The sequence below is a fragment of the Dasypus novemcinctus genome, chromosome 22 (assembly GCF_030445035.2).
Source record: "Dasypus novemcinctus isolate mDasNov1 chromosome 22, mDasNov1.1.hap2, whole genome shotgun sequence".
NCBI lineage: Eukaryota > Metazoa > Chordata > Mammalia > Cingulata > Dasypodidae > Dasypus > Dasypus novemcinctus.
The window spans coordinates 68,560,297-68,577,634 of record NC_080694.1 but is presented as its reverse complement, the minus strand read 5'-3'; the positions used below and the strand labels follow the sequence as shown (position 1 = coordinate 68,577,634).

Here is a 17,338-nt window from a genome sequence, read left to right as displayed (position 1 = left end):
GGGCTCCAAGGGGAGTGGGAGAGAGAAATAGAATAGATGGAAGGGGCACTAATTAGGGGCAATGGAAGTGTTCTGCATGATCTTGCAATGTTGGATACAGGCCATGTTAAATTTCACCAAAAATTTATAAGAGTTTTTGGTCTAAAATGGAAACCATAATGGAAACTACTGACCATGGATAGTAGCTATGTTTCAGTATTTGTATATCAGTTGTAACAAATGCACCATCCACATGTAAAGTGATCATTAATAGAGAAGGTGGGAAAGGGGGAGGATGTTGGGTAAATGCGAGTCCCCTATACTCTGTATGTGACTTAACTGCGACCTAAAATGTCTTTGAAGAAACAATGAAAGAAAAAAAGGTGAGACACTGAGGAAGAAATGGAAGAAATTGCCACTGTACATACAGGACAACAGATATTACAGCAATGAAAGGCAAAATGTCAAAAAAATCTTTTTAATACCCCAATATTTTTTTCCTTCATTTTAGTTTTTCTAAACTATCATATGTTTTATTTCTTATGTTTAAACCTATTATTACTATCTCATTTCCCTATTAATTGAATTTGGCAATATATTAGGCTTCATTTTTTAAGAAGTTTTGGATCACAGAGGGGTTCAATTATGGCAGGGGAGCAGCATTCACATGGGGTGTCATTGATGGGGGATGCATGGGAGGAGTTTGCCTAGGCATGTGTATAGGGTATATAGATATGTTTGGAAGTTTGCTGGGTATTGACGTAGTTCTTGGAGATTCACATGACAACTGAGGAAGTGATGGGTTCCCATCCCAGGGAGCTCTGCCATATTCTCCAATGGAACTGCAACAATCCCCCAAGTGCAGGGGCAATGACGAACAAGATTAGATGGTCCAATGATGGGCCCTTGATATTGACAACTATGCTTATTAGCCTTTTACACCTGAAATTTCAACTTGGCCTAGTGTTGCAGGGTGCCTAAGAGTTACCTCCTGAGAGCTTCCATGTTGCTCAAATGTGGCCACTCTCTAAGCCAAAATTCAGCATATAAATACATTATCTTCTCCCCAGCATGGGACATGATTCCTGGGGATGAGCCTCCCTGGTACCGAGGGATTGCTACCAAGCACTGGCTGGTGATGCAAATAGAAAAAGACCTTGAGTAAAAGGGGGGAAAGGTAAAGACAAATTAGCTTATATGACTAAGAGACTCCAAAGTGAGTCAGGAGGTCACCAGAGAGGTAATGTTCATGCATGTCTCAGCAGGATCTCATAGAGAGTCAATGTAGATACTACCCCAAATGTGGGGTATACACAGGTCTTATGGTCATGGCAGAGAGCTCCAGAGTTTGGTGCCTTACCAGTGGGTCCTACTTTGGAATTTGTGCTCCTGAGTGTGAGGAGTTTGACTCAGATATGAGTTCTCTACACATGCCTCTTCTGTCCCTTTTATTAAACCTGTGGTTGGCACTGGGTTGGTATATGTCCAGGAGACTTGAATCTCTGGGCTGTCCATGTGCCAGGTGGGCCTCAGCTGAGTTGCAACACCTACTCTCCTGTGAGTTGGATTTACCCAAGTCAGGTAACAAGGAGGTGAGGATGGACAACCCTCACACCAAGGAACCCAGAGAGTCTACAACTACAAGTGGGAGAATGCCATCCATCAGCCATGTGGGATCAAAGCCCTCTCTCCTCTAAGAAGTAGATTGGGCATCACCATCCCTGAGTCCTTGGTCTGGGGAATAAAACGTGGACTAGAGTAGACTTAATGGTATTCTACTATAGAACTGTTGTGACTCTGACAATGGAAGAAATCGTATTATTGATGTGGAGACAGTGGCCACTGGAGTTGCAGAAGGCAGGGAGAGGGAAAAAGGTGTAATATGGGAGCATTTTTGGGACTTGGAGTTGTCCTGAACGATATTGCAGGGTCTGATGCAGGACATTATATATTCTGCCATAATCTACTGAATGGACTGGGAGAGAGTATAAACTACAATGTAGACTATAATCCATGCTGTGTAGCAATGCTCCAAAACGTATTCATCAGTTGCAATAACTGTACCACAGTAAAGAAAGAAGCAGCTGATGTGGGAAAAGTGGGGTGTGGGGGGAGTGGGGCCTATGGGAATTTCCTATTTTTTTTTAATGTAACATTTTAAGTGATCTATGTATCTTTTACAAATATATAAAAATATATTTTTAAAAAACCCCTTTCTTTTTCAACATTTTAAAGTAAGGCTGAAATTTTTGTTCAAACCAAAATAACAGAATAAATGTGATATGAAACCCCTAGGGTGATCTATTGAGACAGATATGAAAGATTTGCAAAAATGTAAAATATGCCACTGTTCTTACTACATGTTTTCCTTTGATAATTGTTAACGTGTTATTAATTTAATTGTAATGGTTAATAGGTATTAAAATCATTGAGTTAACATTATTCGAAGTTAATAATTTTTTGTCTTTATTTTTTTAATATTACACTAAAAAAATATGAGGTCCCCATATACCCCCACCTCACTATGCCCACTCCTCCCCCCATAACAACAATCTCCTCCATCATCATGAGACATTCATTGCATTTGGTGAATACATCTCTGTGCACCGCTGCACCTCATAGTCAATGGTCCACACCATAACCCACACTCTCCCACAGTCCACCCAGTGGGCCATGGGAGGACATACAATGTCCAGTAACTGTCCCTGCAGCACCACCCAGGACAACTCCAAGTCCCAAAAACGCCCCACATCTCATCTCTTCCTCCCATCCCCTACCCCCAGCAGCCACCATGGCCACTGTCTCCACACCAATGCCACATTTTCTTTGATTACTAATCACAATAGTTCATGAATAGAATATCAGTAAGTCCACTCTAATCCATACTCTATTCCTCCATCCTGTGGACCCTGGAATGGCTGTGTCCACTCCACCTCTATATCAAGAGGGGCCTTAGATTCCACATGGATGCTGGATGCAATCCTCCTGCTTTCAGTTGTAGGCACTCTTGGCTCCCTGGTGTGGGGGTTGACCTTCTTCACCTCCATGTTAGCTGAGTGGGGTAGGTCCAATAAATTGTTTCAATTTCTAATATGGTCCATATGAACAGCTGTAACCAACATAAAATCTCCTCGGGGTCCTCACTAATTTGTAAGCTTTAAAGAGTCAGGACCAGGCCTCACTGACAGGGGTGACAGAGTGCACGGTGCAGGGGAGGGGTCGGGGTCCCGCCCGAGGCTGGCGTGTGGAGCGGGGAGGCCGAGCTGGGGGTCCTGGTCCCCGCAGTTTCATTAACCGTCTCCCAACCCGAGTCAGGTCCTTCTGCCCCGACCCTCGTGACGCGGGCCCAGGCTGCCTCCCACTGCGGGCCTGGTTCTGGAGAAGCCAATCGCCGGCCCCGCGGCGCATCCAGAGCCCTCCCCGACCCGCCCGGACTCAGGTTCCGCCAGACCCGGGGGTCCGGTCATGGCGCCGGGGACCCCCCTCCTGCTGCTCTCGGGGGCCCTGGCCCTGACCCCGACCCGGGCGGGTGAGTGCGGGGTCGGTGGGCGCTGTCCCGGAGTGGGGCAAGGGGACCTCCCGGGCGGGTGGGACCCCGGAAGCCGCGTCCGAGACTTAACTCGGGCCCCACGCTGACCCGCGGCCCCCATCCTGACCCCCCACGCTGACTCCGTAACCCACGCCGCCCCCCGCTCCTTTTCTGTAGCCCCCCTCCCCCGCCTCCGAGGCTCCCACTCCCTCAGGTATTTCAGCACCTGCACGTCCCGGCCCGAGCGCGGGGACACCCACTACCTCGCCGTGGGCTACGTGGACGACACGCAGGGCGCGCGGTTCGACAGCGACGCGGCGAGTCCGAGGATGGAGCCGCGGGCGCCGTGGGTGGAGCAGGAGGGGCCCGAGCACTGGGGGAGCAGACGCGGAGGGCCAAGGACCACGCGCAGATTTTGCAAGGGAACCTGCGGACCCTCGGCGGCTCCTACAACCAAAGCGAGGCAGGGCGCGGGGTCCGCGCACGACCGGGATCCCCAGGACAGGTCGGGGTCACCTCGATCTCGGGTCCCACTGCATCCCGAGGCCGCGGGACCCGGGACCCCACCACCCGGGAGCGCCGGAGGGGCTTTCCTGTTTCGATTTCAGTTTAGACCCGACGGGCCCCAACGACTCAGCGCCAGGGGCGGGGCGAGCAGGTGGGCGAGTCTGAAGGGCGGGGCTGACCTCGGGGGCGGGCCCAGGCCTCACGCCCTCCAGGTGGTGTCTGGCTGCGACATGGGCCCCGACGGGCGCCTCCTCCACGGGTACTTTCAATACGCCTACGACGGCGCCGACTACCTCGCCCTCAACGAGGACCTGCGCTCCTGGACCGCGGCGGACACGGTCTGCAGGTGGGTCTGCAGGTGGGTCAGCAGGCGGGTCAGCAGGTGGGTCTGCAGGTAGCTCATGGACCAGTGTTCATTTCTTAGTGTTGATAAATATACCGAGGGGTGTGGGGGGCTAACAGCAGGGAAGGTGGGTGACAGGGTACAGGAAGTCTCTGTTCTAGGTTTGCAACTCTTCTGTCAATCCAGAATTATTCCTCAAGAACAATGAGACTAAATAGCTAAACCTACATCACTCTGACTAGCTGGCCTCCTCGGGGTTACTTAGGAAAGTCTGAATATCATCAAGGAAATGATCCCCTGCTGCTACTCACCCCAACTTCCCACAGTTGCCTGGGAGAGAAGGAGCAAAATTAGGAACCAGTGCCTGGAGCCACGTTGGCAGAGGAATGTTCTCCTGGATGTGCCTTTTTTGGGAACCACATCCCCAAAGTGAATTTCAAGGGTGCCATGGGCCTGTATTTAAGTCAGACCCTACCAGATATGCCCTTTTCCTTTGGTGAAGTTCACCAGCTCATTTTCACCTGTCGCTCTGGCAGAGGGATGGAGAGCTAGTTTCCCTTGCAGAGCCCTGTCATGTGCCTTGACGAGTTGTCCTGACTCAGGTCGGCAGGAGCTGGGATGAGGCAGTGGGAACAGAATCAGAGCGCTGGGAAGGCTGTGGAGACAACCTGGTTTTCTTGCTCAGGTGAAAGCATTTAGGCCCAGGGAGGGGCATCTCGTGGGATGAAAGAATGAGCCCTGGTCAGGGGATTCTGAAGTTTGGCCTCTGTCCTGCCATGACTCCCCCCTCACAAAACAGGTGAGTGGGCTCAGGAGGGTCTCTAGAAACCCCCGAGCCTGAGCAGTGACTGGCACAGCCTAGCTTGGCTGGGTCCTGGCCTCCTCCCTGCTCCTGGGGGCTTGTGGCGGCTCCTCGGGTCACCTCAGCATGCAGGCACGTGGTGTTGCTCGAACTCAGGGCAGGCGAGAGATGCCCAGGACAAGCCCTCAGCACTGGGATCTGCTCAAGAGCATTTACTAGTAAAAGGAGGACAGCCCTCCAGGGGGCTCTTTATGTCAAGAGGGCTCTGAGCTTGTGAAGTGAGGAAGTCCAGGCAGGTCCCTGGTGTGCTCTGCAGCACATAAGTGCCATGGGATGTAAAATGTGTTACAGGGAGAAAAAAAAGTCCGATAACCAAGAACATTTGGAAAGTTTAAAGGTTTGTGTGTTGCAGGACTTCTCAGAGCCTTTAACATGAGAAAGTGTAAACAGTGTGTGTGTAGAGGTGGGTATTATGTGTAGCTTTCCAAGCTTGATTGACTAGAAAACCTGCCCCTCTTTAAACTTTATTTTTAGGGATAGGAAAACTTTATTTTTAGATTTCCATTTACAGAATAATTACATAGAAAGTATAGGGAATTCCCATATAAGCCTCCCCCCACACCCATACACCCAGTTGCCCCTATTATTGGCATCTTAGATGATTGTGGCACATTTGTTATAGCGGAGGAACTAATACTGAAACATTGCTGCTAACCATGGTCTACAGGTCACATTTTGGTTTGCACTTTCGCTGTACAGTTCCACAGGCCGTGACAAATGTGTAAGGTCATGTGTCCATCATTACAGGATTAAACTGAAGAATCTCCCCACCCCAAAAGTGCCCTGTTCCACCAATTCATCTCCCTCCCTTCTAAATCTCTGTCATCCTCTATCTTTATGTCAATGATACATGTTCTCCTTCCGATACAAGGTAACAACCACAATAACTAACCTACTTTGGCCCATGGCCACCCCCTCCATGGTTATTCATTCCCCAATCCCGAGGGACCCTGGGCATCTGCTCTGACAACTCCAGGCTGAGAGGCTGAGACCATGGGGCAGATGGAGGGAATTATCCTGTCCCCAGCTACAAATACCTCTCATTTTTTGGGATGGGACTTGTTCATCATCATCATTTTAACAATATATTTTGGGGAAGCAGCTATAGCTCAAGTGGTTGAGCTTCCACCTCCCACATGGGAGGTCCCTGGTTCGGTTGCTGGTGACTCCTGAAACAACGACAACAACAACAAGCAAAACAAATGAAAAAACCAACTCAGGGAGGCCGAGGTGGCTCAGTGGTTGAGCGCTGACTTCCCACATAGAGGCCCCAGGTTCAGTCCTTGGCCTCAGTACCTAAAAGAAAAGGAATCTCTTTTGCTTAAACCATGCTCCCAAAATACAAACTCAGCATTTAGGCAGTATAAAAAATTATAGTAGGGATAGTTTACTGGACTTTTGTTCATGCTTCCCATTTCTTGAAATTAGTGTTTTGAACTACCAGGGCATAGAACTTCCTTAATTTTACGTCCTGCCATGAGACATCCTGCCAGATCCAAGGACTCTAGGAAAACATCTGCATCATGCATCCCTGAATGGGGGAGAAAGAGCACAGAGTCGGGTGTGGGGCTGGAACCTCTCCACACAATTTCCTCCACATGGCAGGCCCTTCACCCACCCAAATCCCAGGACTTCAGGAAGCCCCAGGCACAGATGGGGAGCCATCAGGAGGTACACAAACCAAGATCCCCACAGTTACAAAGCAGGCAGTCCTGCCCAACCCCTCAGCCCCGTTCTGGCTGCAGAGCCAGGGCTTTCCATTAGCGCCCAGGTGTGTGCAGGTGCTCCTAGTGTCGGCCCCTGTGACATGTCCTTAAATTCCTTTATGCCTTAGAGCATTTGACTAACACTGCATCCCACAATCTAATCAAAGTCACTTAGTTTTCAAGGGTCCACAAAATTTCAAACCAGGGCAGCCTCCCACCTCAATAGGATGTAAAAGAATCACTGCTGATTAGGGAATAAAGTACTCAATGATACTGTTTGTCCAATGAAATAAAAATAATCTAAGCTGAGAGGGACTGGGTGACCTAATGAGCAAAGTGTGAGTCCCAGTTCCTATAGCATCTATGTCTCTCTTCTGATGCTGTTTCTCACTTTATGACAATTTTCCTTTTTTAAAGAAGGTACTGAGGACTGAACCCAGGACCTCATACATGGGAAACAGGTGCTCGACCTCTTGAACTACATCTGCTCCCCTTTCTGCAGTGATGGTTTTTTTTCTGTTTTGGAGGTATCAGGGATTGAACCCAGGACCTCGTACATGGAAAGCCGATGCTCAATAACTGAGCTACATTTCCTCCCCCAAAAGGAATATTATGAATCACCCTATGCCCACAATTTTTAAAAAACTAGGTACCAGGTATTGAACCAAGGACCTCATATAGGAAAGCAAGCACTCAACCACTGAGGTATACCTGCTCCCCCTTGATGCAATTTTGGTATTGGAGCATTGTAAAGTATTTTCTCCTGACACAATGTTTAAGTGTTGTCAGTGGGAAATGGACACTTTGAAACTGAAAAAATTATTAAAAAAAAAAAAAAAGAACGTAGTTCTGAATGACAAGCCTCACACCCTCAAAAAAACAAACCTGACCTATTATTTCAACAAACAATTTCAAGAAAGATCTTGGAGTTTGAAGGGAGAAAATGGGATATGTCTATCTCACTTTGATAACTTTACTGTACACTTGCTTCTATTTTACTAATACTTTTGTTTTTTAAAAAATACTTTAGATTACATAAATGGTATATTAACAATATAGGGGATTCCCATATGCCCCACTCTCTTCCTCTCGCTCACTTTCCCACAGTATCAACTCCTTCATTACTCTGGTACATTTGTTAAAATTGATGAACACACATTGGAGCATTGCCACTGAGCATGGATCATAGTTTATATTATAGTTTACACTGTGTTTCACACAACTTTTTAAGTTATAACAAAATATATAATGATTTGTATCCATCATTGCAAAGTAATTCAGGACAATTCCAATGTTCCAAAAATAGGATAGGTGTTATGATCAACCAAGTAGGGGTGGAGCATCTACATAAATATTGGGAATTCTTGTGTTTGGGAGCTTTGTCTATTCTTGCTGCATTTAATTATTTATCCAGTCATTTACAGACTCATGGACATTAATTTTGTACTTTTGGCAATAACCCAATTCTGTGCTGTTTATTTTGTAGCTCAGATTATTCCAGTTTTGGGAAATGGATCTGGCTCAAGCAGTTGGGCTCCCATCTTCCATATGGGAGGTCCAGGGTTCAATGCCCACAGCCTCTTGGTTAAGGCAAGCTAGCCCATGCAGGAGTGACCCCTGACCAGGAGTGTTGCCCCACAAAGGAGTGCAGCCTGATGCAGAGAGCTGGCACAGCAAGATGATGCAACAAGAGACACAGAGGAGAGAAAATAAGAGACATAGCAGAACAAGGAGCTGAGTTGGCGCAAGAGAATGATCACCTCATCCCACTGCGGAAGGTCCCAGGGTGGATTCCCAGAGCTGCCCAATGAGAATACAAGCAGGCGCAGAAGAAAGCACAGTGAATGGACACAAAGAGCAAACAATGGGGTGGTGGCGGGGAGAGAAATAAATAAATCTTAAAAATAATTGTTCCAGTTTCGGTCATAGAAAGCCCTTCCAATTGGCTTCTGAGTCCTTCTGACATGTCCTCATGGTTTTATGTTTCGGACAATACTCACTTGCTCACACTCCCATATGCTCCAGACTCATCCTATGTATTTCCTACCCCAACCCTAGATTCAGCATTTTCTACAAGGACCACTGGTTCAGTTTTGAGATAATGGTATTAGAAACTGAGGTCTAGGCACTGGGTTTGCTCATTGCTATTGGGGCTTCATTGCTTCTAGGCCCTCAGTAGAGGAAACTAGGAAATGTATATTTATACCAGTGCATGTGTAATACATCTATAATACATATACATACACATATATCAATATTTACACTAAACTACACTAAGTTAAACATGAGGAGTTGTGTTGATTCCATGTCTTCAATTCTAATCAAGTATCATATATTTCATTCTGGCTTACCCCCTTGCAAGTCTGTAACCTCCCACTTCTCAGTGAGAAATAGGCTCTCACCACCCACCACATATTTATTATTCAGTCCTCATACACATGGGTAGTGACTTCAGAATTGTTAGCCTGTACCCGATGAGAAAACTTTGCCAACTGCAGTCAGTGTTTATGCTTAATTCCTTTTGCCTTCATGCTTACAATTTCCAGGTTTCTCCAAAGACCCTCAGTCCAGCAGCTCCTTCCCTCCTTCAGTGAGGTCATGTCATGCACCTGTAATACAGCTAGATCCTTCTGCCACAGTCTGCAGCCATCCTCAGACTTCTTGTTTGAGGGGATGGCTTTTTATAATTTCTAAACTTAACATTTATTCTCTGTGCTGTAAGATTTATGGTTTTAGACACGGTGTCATGTATCCACCCAACAGTACCACAGAGACTAGGGTCAGGGACCTAAAAACACCTTGTGCTTCACCTAAACAACTCTTCACCCTCTCCAAGGTCATGGCAACCAGGGAAGATGATACAGACAACATGTAGCCTTCCCAGAGTGGCTTCTTTCACTAGCAACCTGCATTTAAGATTCATCCATGATCTTGCATGAATTTATAGCTCATTCCTTTTGATGGCTGAGTAGTATTGTGTACTGTGGGTCAATGGATTACCACCCATTTTTTAAGTGCGGTTCTGTGGATGGAACCCAGAACCTCGTATGTGGGAAGCAGGTGCTCAAACTACTGAGCTAACATTTGCTTCACAACCACTAACTTTTATCCATTCACATATAGAAGGTAAATATGGTTGCACAAAGTTTTGGGGAATTATTAAGCTGCTATAAGCATTTCTGTGTGGGTTTTTATGTAAGTATGTTTTTAAATTAGATGAGCAAATATCTGGGAATGGCATCGCTGAGTTGTATGTTAAGATCCTGTTTAGCTTTTAAGAACCTGCCAAATGCCTGCCTGGTGGCTGCACCCTTTGGCCTTCCTACCAGCAGGGAGTGTGGGTTCCTGGGCTCCTCCACTTTGCCAGTGCAGGTGTCACCACTCGTGACAGAATGAAAATTGCTTCCCATCCCCACTAATGACCTCTACACCCTAATCCCTGGAACCTGTGAATATTACCTTACATGGTAAAAAGGGGTCTTTGCATATGTAATTGATCTAGAGATGGGGGATTAGCTAGGATTATCCCCATGGGCCCTAGGAGTGATCACATGGATCTCATAACAGGGAAGTAGGGGAGATTTTACTACACCCAGAGGAGAAGGTGATCCACCCAGATGGAGCAGAGATCTGATGATGTTGTCCTTGAAAGTTAGAGTGATGTAGCCAGAAGCCAAGGAGAGCTGGCAGCCACCAGAAATGGAAGAGGCAAGACACAGGTTCTCTTTCTGCTCGAGCCTCCAGAGGGAGCCAGGCCTGCTGACACCTTGATTCCAACCAGGGACATGGATTTTGGATTTCTGGCCTCCTTAATGGTGAGAACATAAATTTCTGTTGTTTAATGCCACTGGCAATAGGAAACAAACCCACTAGTTTATTTTTAAATTTTAGTTTAGCCATTCTAACAGGTGTGTGCAGGGGCATCTCATGGTGGCTTCATCTGCACTTCCCTAATGACAGTGACGCTGAGCATGTTTTTAGGTGCTTATTTGCCACGTGTGTATGTTTGTTTGTGAGGTGTCCAGACTTTAGCCCATTTTAAAAATTGGGTTCTTTTCTTATTGTTGAGTTTTAAAAGTTCTTTCTGTATTCTGGGAAGAAATCCTTTATCAGAAATGTGATTTGAAATATTTTATCTCTCTGGCTTGAGCCCATGATAAAATGTAAGCTCTCAAATGAAAATTAGAATGTTGGAAAACTTGTATCCATCACCTTCAGCTTGACAGCTTTCCAATACTCACTCACTTTCTGGTGGGATCTGCGCTAATTGTAACAAGTATCACCTTTTGGAAATATGTAAAGAAATGTGTCTATACTGGAAGATCTACATAACTCAGGGGGCCAATGTGCTACTTTAAAATCTTCATGTATTAGTACAACAACCATTCAATGTGCAAAGAGAGACCTGAGGATTTCAATGTCATAAGATGAAATATTCTAGATTTCAGACTGCAGCTCACATTTAGAAACTGCACTTGTGTGCTTTAGTGTGATATCAAAGATGGATGGCACCACTCACCTGAAAAGGCTATTAAAACTTTTCTTCTCTTTTCCAACTACATTTACATGTGAGCCTAAATTTTTGGTTCAAACCTGAATAACTGATTTAATATGATAAGAAAGTCCGTGGGTGCGCTATTGAGCCAGCTAAGAAAGATTTCCACAAATGTAAATTGATCCACTCTTCTTATTACATTGTTTTCTTTTGGAATTAGTTATCAACGTGTAATGAGTTTTGTTGTAAGTATTAATCTATAGGAATCTGCAGTTTAAATCCACTTAGATTTCTGGCATGGTCAGTACAGTAGAGGTCGTCACAATCTTCTCGGGGTCCTCACTCATTTGTAAGCTGTGAAGAGTCAGCACCAGGCCTCGCTGACAGGGGGTGACGGAGTGCTCCTGCAGGGGAGGGGTCGGGGCCAGTCCAGGACCCATCTTGGCTCTCAGCCGTAGGCTGGCATGTGGGGCGGGGAGGCCGAGCTGGGGAGTCCCCGGTCCCTGCAGTTTCACTTTTTCTCCCAACCCGAGTCAGGTCCTTCTGCCCCGACTCTCGTGACGCGCGCCCAGGGCTGCCTCCCATTGAGGGCCCGGCTCTGGAGAAGCCAATCGCCGGCCCCGCGGCCCATCCAGGGCCCGCCCCGACCTGCCCGGACTCAGGTCCCTCCAGACCCGGGATCCGTCCATGGCGCCGGGGACCCTCCTCCTGCTGCTCTCGGGGGCCCTGGCCCTGACCCAGACCCGGGCGGGTGAGTGCGGGGTTGGGGGACGCTGCCCGGGGCGGGGGGAAGGGACCTGCGGGGGGCAGGATCCCGGAAACCGCGCCCCCCCCACGCTGACCCCCGCCCCTTTCCCGTCCCCCCAGGCCCCCACTCCCTCAGGTATTTCAGCACCATCGTGTCCCGGCCCGAGCGCGGGGACACCCACTACCTCGCCGTGGGCTACGTGGACGACACGCAGGGCGTGCGGTTCGACAGCGACGCGGGGACTCCGAGGTTGGAGCCGCGGGAGCCGTGGATGGAGCAGGAGGGGCCCGAGTACTGGAGGGAGCTCACGCGGAGGGCCAAGGCGAACGCGCAGACTTCTCGGGAGTACCTGCGGGCCCTGCGCGGCTACTATAACCAGAGCGAGGCCGGTGAGCCACCGGGCCGGGGTCCGCGCACAACCGGGATCCCCAGGACGGGCCTAGGTCGCCCTGTGTCTCAAGGCCCCACTGCACCCCGAGGCTGCGGGACCCGGGAGCGCGGGAGGGACTTTTCCTTGGTTTCGTTTTCTGATTAGACCAGACCGGCCCTCTAATCCGCACCGGGGGCGGGGCGAACAGGTGTGCGGAGCTGACCTCGGGGGCGGGGCCAGGGTCTCACACTCTCCAGAGGATGTTTGGCTGCGACGTGGGCGCCGACGGACGCCTCCTCCGCGGGTACTATCAGGTCTCCTACGACGGCGCCGACCACATCGCTCTCAACGAGGACCTGCGCTCCTGGACGGCGGCGGACACGGCGGCGCAGATCACCCGGCGTGAGTGGGAGGAGAAGGGGGTTGCGCAGAGAGCAAAAGCCGACCTGGAGGAGAACTGTGTGAAGTGGCTGCAGAGATTCCTGGAGAGGGGGAAGGAGATTCTGCTGCGCACAGGTACAGGGGCCTGGGACCCTCCCCGATCTCCTGGCCTGGGCTGCGCCCCCACCTGCGTCCACGGGAGGGGGAAATCCAGTAGGTGCAGGAACACTCTCCTGCCTGGGGGCCAGGGGCGGGGTCGGCCCAGGTGTCCAGACCCTGAACCCTGAGTGACTCGCAGAGGCCCCGCCCTCTGTCAGGACAGTGAAGGGTCCAGCCTCCCCCGGGATGGAGGAGACCATCCCTGAAGCACCTGGGCAGCAGGTCAGCCTTGGGGACCACCAGGACGTTCTCAGGCCTTGTTCCTGCAGCTTTTCTGAGCCCCTCAGCCTCCACTAGGTCAGGGTTAGAGGTCCCTGTTCACACCACACACCTGGGGCCTCCTGCACTGGACGGTCTCACCTGACACCAGAACTTCCAAGAATAGGACTTATCCCGGAACCCCGAGTCCAGGCTGGTGTGTGGGGCTTCCACTGCCCCCCAAGACTGTCCTGTCCATTCCTGGTGGTCACATGAGCACTGCTAGAATGGCCAGGAGAAAAATGGAAAGTTCCTGAAGTTTCTGACCTTCCCGCAGACCCCCCAAAGACACACGTGACCCGCCACCCCATCTCTGACCGTCATGTCACCCTGAGGTGCTGGGCCCTGGGCTTCTACCCGGCGGAGATCACGCTGACCTGGCAGCGGGATGGGGAGGACCAGACCCAGGACATGGAGTTTGTGGAGACCAGGCCTGCGGGGGACAGAACTTTCCAGAAGTGGGCAGCTGTGGAGGTGCCTTCTGGGGAGGAAGAGAAATACACGTGCCACGTGCAGCATGAGGGGCTGCCCGAGCCCCTCACCCTGAGATGGGGTAAGTGGGACGAGGTCGGGGCCTCTTCTAGGGAAGCAGGAGCCCTTCTGAGCTCCTCCAGCAGGGTCAGGGCTGAGCCTGGGGTCAGGGCCCCTGACTTTCCCCCCTTCTCAGAGCCGCCTTCCCAGCCCCCCATCCTCATCGTGGGAATCATGGCTGCTCTGGTCATCCTTGGAGTGTCCGTGGTGGCTGCAGTTCTGATCTGGAGGAGGAAGAGCTCAGGTAGGGAAGGGGCGGTTCTGAGGTTTCTTGTCCAGGGGGGTTTCCAGCCCAGGTAGCAGTGTGCCCTGCCCATTCCTGGTACCGTGAAGCCCCTCCTCACACACGTGCCCATCCAGTCTGGGCCTGTCACCACACTTACTTTATAAACCTGTGAGAGAAGTAGGACAATGTCCCCAGTGATGACATGGAGGCCCCTGTTCCCAGCAGTCAGAGGGAAGGGGCTGCTGAGGACAGACCTCCAGGAGGGCAGAAGGTCCAGCTCACACATCCCCCACCTCATGTTTCCTGATCCTGCCCCGGGTCTGCAGCCATGGTTCTGGAAACTTCCCTGGATCCAGGACTAGTTCTCAGGACCTCATGTCCTGGACTCACTGGTTGTTTTTCAACAGGTGGAACAGGAGGGAGCTACGCCCAGGCTGCTTGTAAGTGGGGGATGGAGCGGGAGGTGGTGTGGAGGGTCAAGGCTGACCTGAGGCTTTGGGGAGTGTAGACGGAGCCCACGGGGCAGCTCACCCCATCACTCCTTGACGCACATCTCTCTGTGGCTCTGACCATACCCTGTGTTTGTTCCTCTCTAGGTCGCGACAGTGCCCAGGGCTCTGATGTGTCTCTTGAGGCTTCTAGAGGTGAGACCCCGGGGGGCCTGAAAGGGGATAGGGGTTGGGCCGAGAGGACACGTCTGGGTCCTGGGGACTCCTTGGACATGGACGTGAGGACTGTGGAGGGCTGGCCATGACATCAGCATTTACAGAGACGACCTGAACGTGCTCTTGATTGTTTTCTTCTATAGCGTGACAAAGCTGCCTCGTGGGGGACGGAGAGATTCAAGAGCTGTTCACGCCCCTCGTGTGACTTCAAGACCCCTTCCTTTGGATGTAAAGACTTTCCTTCCTCAGCTGGCATCTGTGTATCTGCATTCCCATTGTATCCTGGAGGATGGGAAGGTAGCTCGCTCCTGTCCCCTACATCCCCCACACGTACCTGTGTTCCCTGCCCCGAGCAACCGTCCTGCTCAGGAGAGCTGGGTGTGGAATGTCCACAGCCCTGTCTTACTTCATGGTATCCTGAGCTACCCCGTCCTGCTTCCCTTGAAAATGTGAACGTGTATGATGTTGCTTTTACAAAGTCTTGCTATTAGGTGGGATTGAGGAATCAAGCATCAGAGAGGAATATTCTAAAACTAGAGAGGAAGTAAATTGTCCTGGGAATCTTCCAGAACCCGTGTCTGTTGTGCTGAGTGCTGCTGTGAAGAGCTGAGGGTGGACAGGCCTGTGTCCAGTCGGTGCTCCATCCATGTGGGCTTTGACTCATCCACCTCTTGGCTGGGCTGTGCTCACTGCTCCTGTGTCCTTGTCCCTGCAGTAGGATTCTGTCCTTCCAGGACCTGAGGTCACAGGGTCTCAGACGTCACCAGGCCTTGTCCATCTGCAGAACCTTGGGCAGTGAGGGCTCATGCAGCCGGTCATCCCCGCTCAGCCTGGTCCACCCTCAGCACCCCTTATTTCTTGTTTGCTTGGTGGTTCTGTGATGATGGAGGAACGTGGCTTTTCTTGCTCCTCTCCATGAGGTCTGCTCTCCTCCTGCTCTGTGTCCCTGTCTCTGACTCCAGCAGGTGTCATGTTGACCATCCCTGACCCACGAAGCCCAAGGTAGCTCCTGCCCAGGAGCATCTCTGACACTGAGAGACTGATTTCCAGACCGTCCAGCTCCTACCCTTGTGCTGGGCTGTTGCCTGGTTGTTCTTGCCACGCTTTCCCCAATCTTTTCTAAGTAACCAGTTCAGAAATTAGCACTGAGGAGGATCGACATTTTGACTTTATTTAACTTCTGGTAGTTTGGTCCTTCTCTGCCACCTGCCCTCCCTCTCTGCCCTTACCCAGCTCCCCTGACTCAAAAGCCAGCTGCAGCCCAAGCCCATGGATGTGTAGAGCAGAGCCTAGAGTAGATCCATAGGTGGGCAATGGGGTCTTAGCCTGGATTGCTCTTGTCTTGGAGGGATTTGAAATTGTGCTGTAGTCACAGGGAGTGGAGGGTAGGGGAGGGAGAGTAGCACTTCTGAGGACAGTCCTGTTGGCCTCAGTGTCAAGTGAGTGGAGGTTGTGTCATTGCTGCCAGGAGAACACAGCTGTGTTAGGAAAGGCACTGAGGGGGGGGGGGTCCTCACTGACCACTCCTGCACCTCGTGTTGGTGGAGGACTGTGCAGGACGCCCCTTTTTAGCTTCTGGGAAATATTTGTGAACTAAAAACAGCTAAAAATCTATGGTTTCAGTGCAGGGAAGGTGTTCTGTAAACTGGGTTGGTCAGTGCGGACCTCACTGAGTCCGTGACCTTCGAGGACAGTTTGAAGGTCATGAAGTGGGTATCTATGAGGATGTCTGGGAAGAGAACTGGGCAGTGTGTTGTGGTGAGCAGGGGTGCCCTGTGGTTCTGGGAAGAGCAGGAGGCTTGAATGGCTGCAGCAGCATCATGGAGACGAGCAGAAGTTGGACAGATCTTGGGGCTTGTGGATACGGGAAGGCTTAAGTTTTCTCCACAAAAAGGGACATTTTTGAAAAGGAGACACATGTTAAGATTTCTCTGACCATATTCTCAGGCTTCTGTTTAGGAAAATTGGAAACTAATTGTCCATCAGAAATGTAAGTGTGGTTGTCAGTTCCTATTGGAAATATGAATCTGGAGATGAGAAGAAGTGTCTGGGCTAGAGACACAGATTTGGGGGTAAGGCCTTGTGAGTGATCTTTTGCACCCAAGGAGAGGAGGAGGTCCCCTAGAGTGTGATTAGCTACAGAAAGGAGAGGAGCAAGGACTGATCCATGGACCTCCCAGAGCCCAGCGATCCATGGGCCACACTCGAGTGACTGTTCAGCTCTGGCACCACATTTGAAAGTCATGTAGACCAGGGAGCCCCAACTTCTCTGTGCACAGGAACCTCCTGGAAATCTCACAAGTATCCAAAAGTTCTTGGTGGAGCATGAGGTTCTGTGTTCATAATAAGAGGGTGCTGAGCTGCTGGATTTCAGGTCCATCTTTAGAGCAGGAACCCAGACCAGGGAGGCCATGTGTCTGTACTCCAGCTTCCTGGGGTGGTGCAATGTGCCTTCTGGGCTCTCCCCCCATGTCCTGAGAAGGAGGGTCTGGGGAGAAGCCGGAGTGTTTCATCACAAGACCATCAGTCTCTCGTGGCTCATCTGGATGGTGAAGCTTGTTCTGCCAGAGTTGAGTGTA

General features: G+C 50.3%; 1 protein-coding gene, 1 long non-coding RNA gene and 1 pseudogene across 2 annotated transcripts; all 3 read left to right on the top strand.

The window, feature by feature from the left end:
- The first annotated feature begins 3,426 nt into the window (after positions 1 to 3,426).
- On the top strand, positions 3,427 to 4,121 carry LOC131275297 (saoe class I histocompatibility antigen, C alpha chain-like; annotated as a pseudogene).
- Positions 4,122 to 4,256: 135 nt separating this feature from the next.
- LOC139437388 (uncharacterized) lies at positions 4,257 to 8,834 on the top strand. The gene is made up of 2 exons (XR_011647142.1): positions 4,257 to 4,361; positions 8,413 to 8,834. It is a non-coding gene; the product is annotated as an uncharacterized lncRNA (long non-coding RNA).
- A 3,233-nt stretch (positions 8,835 to 12,067) lies between these two features.
- Positions 12,068 to 15,336, top strand: LOC101426756 (patr class I histocompatibility antigen, A-126 alpha chain-like). Its single transcript, XM_058285455.2, has 8 exons — positions 12,068 to 12,172; positions 12,289 to 12,558; positions 12,780 to 13,055; positions 13,615 to 13,890; positions 14,005 to 14,112; positions 14,502 to 14,534; positions 14,691 to 14,738; positions 14,903 to 15,336. Exons 1-8 carry the CDS (start codon positions 12,109 to 12,111, stop codon positions 14,905 to 14,907), a joined length of 1,080 nt encoding a protein of 359 aa, XP_058141438.1. The 5' UTR covers positions 12,068 to 12,108; the 3' UTR covers positions 14,908 to 15,336.
- Positions 15,337 to 17,338: the final 2,002 nt, after the last annotated feature.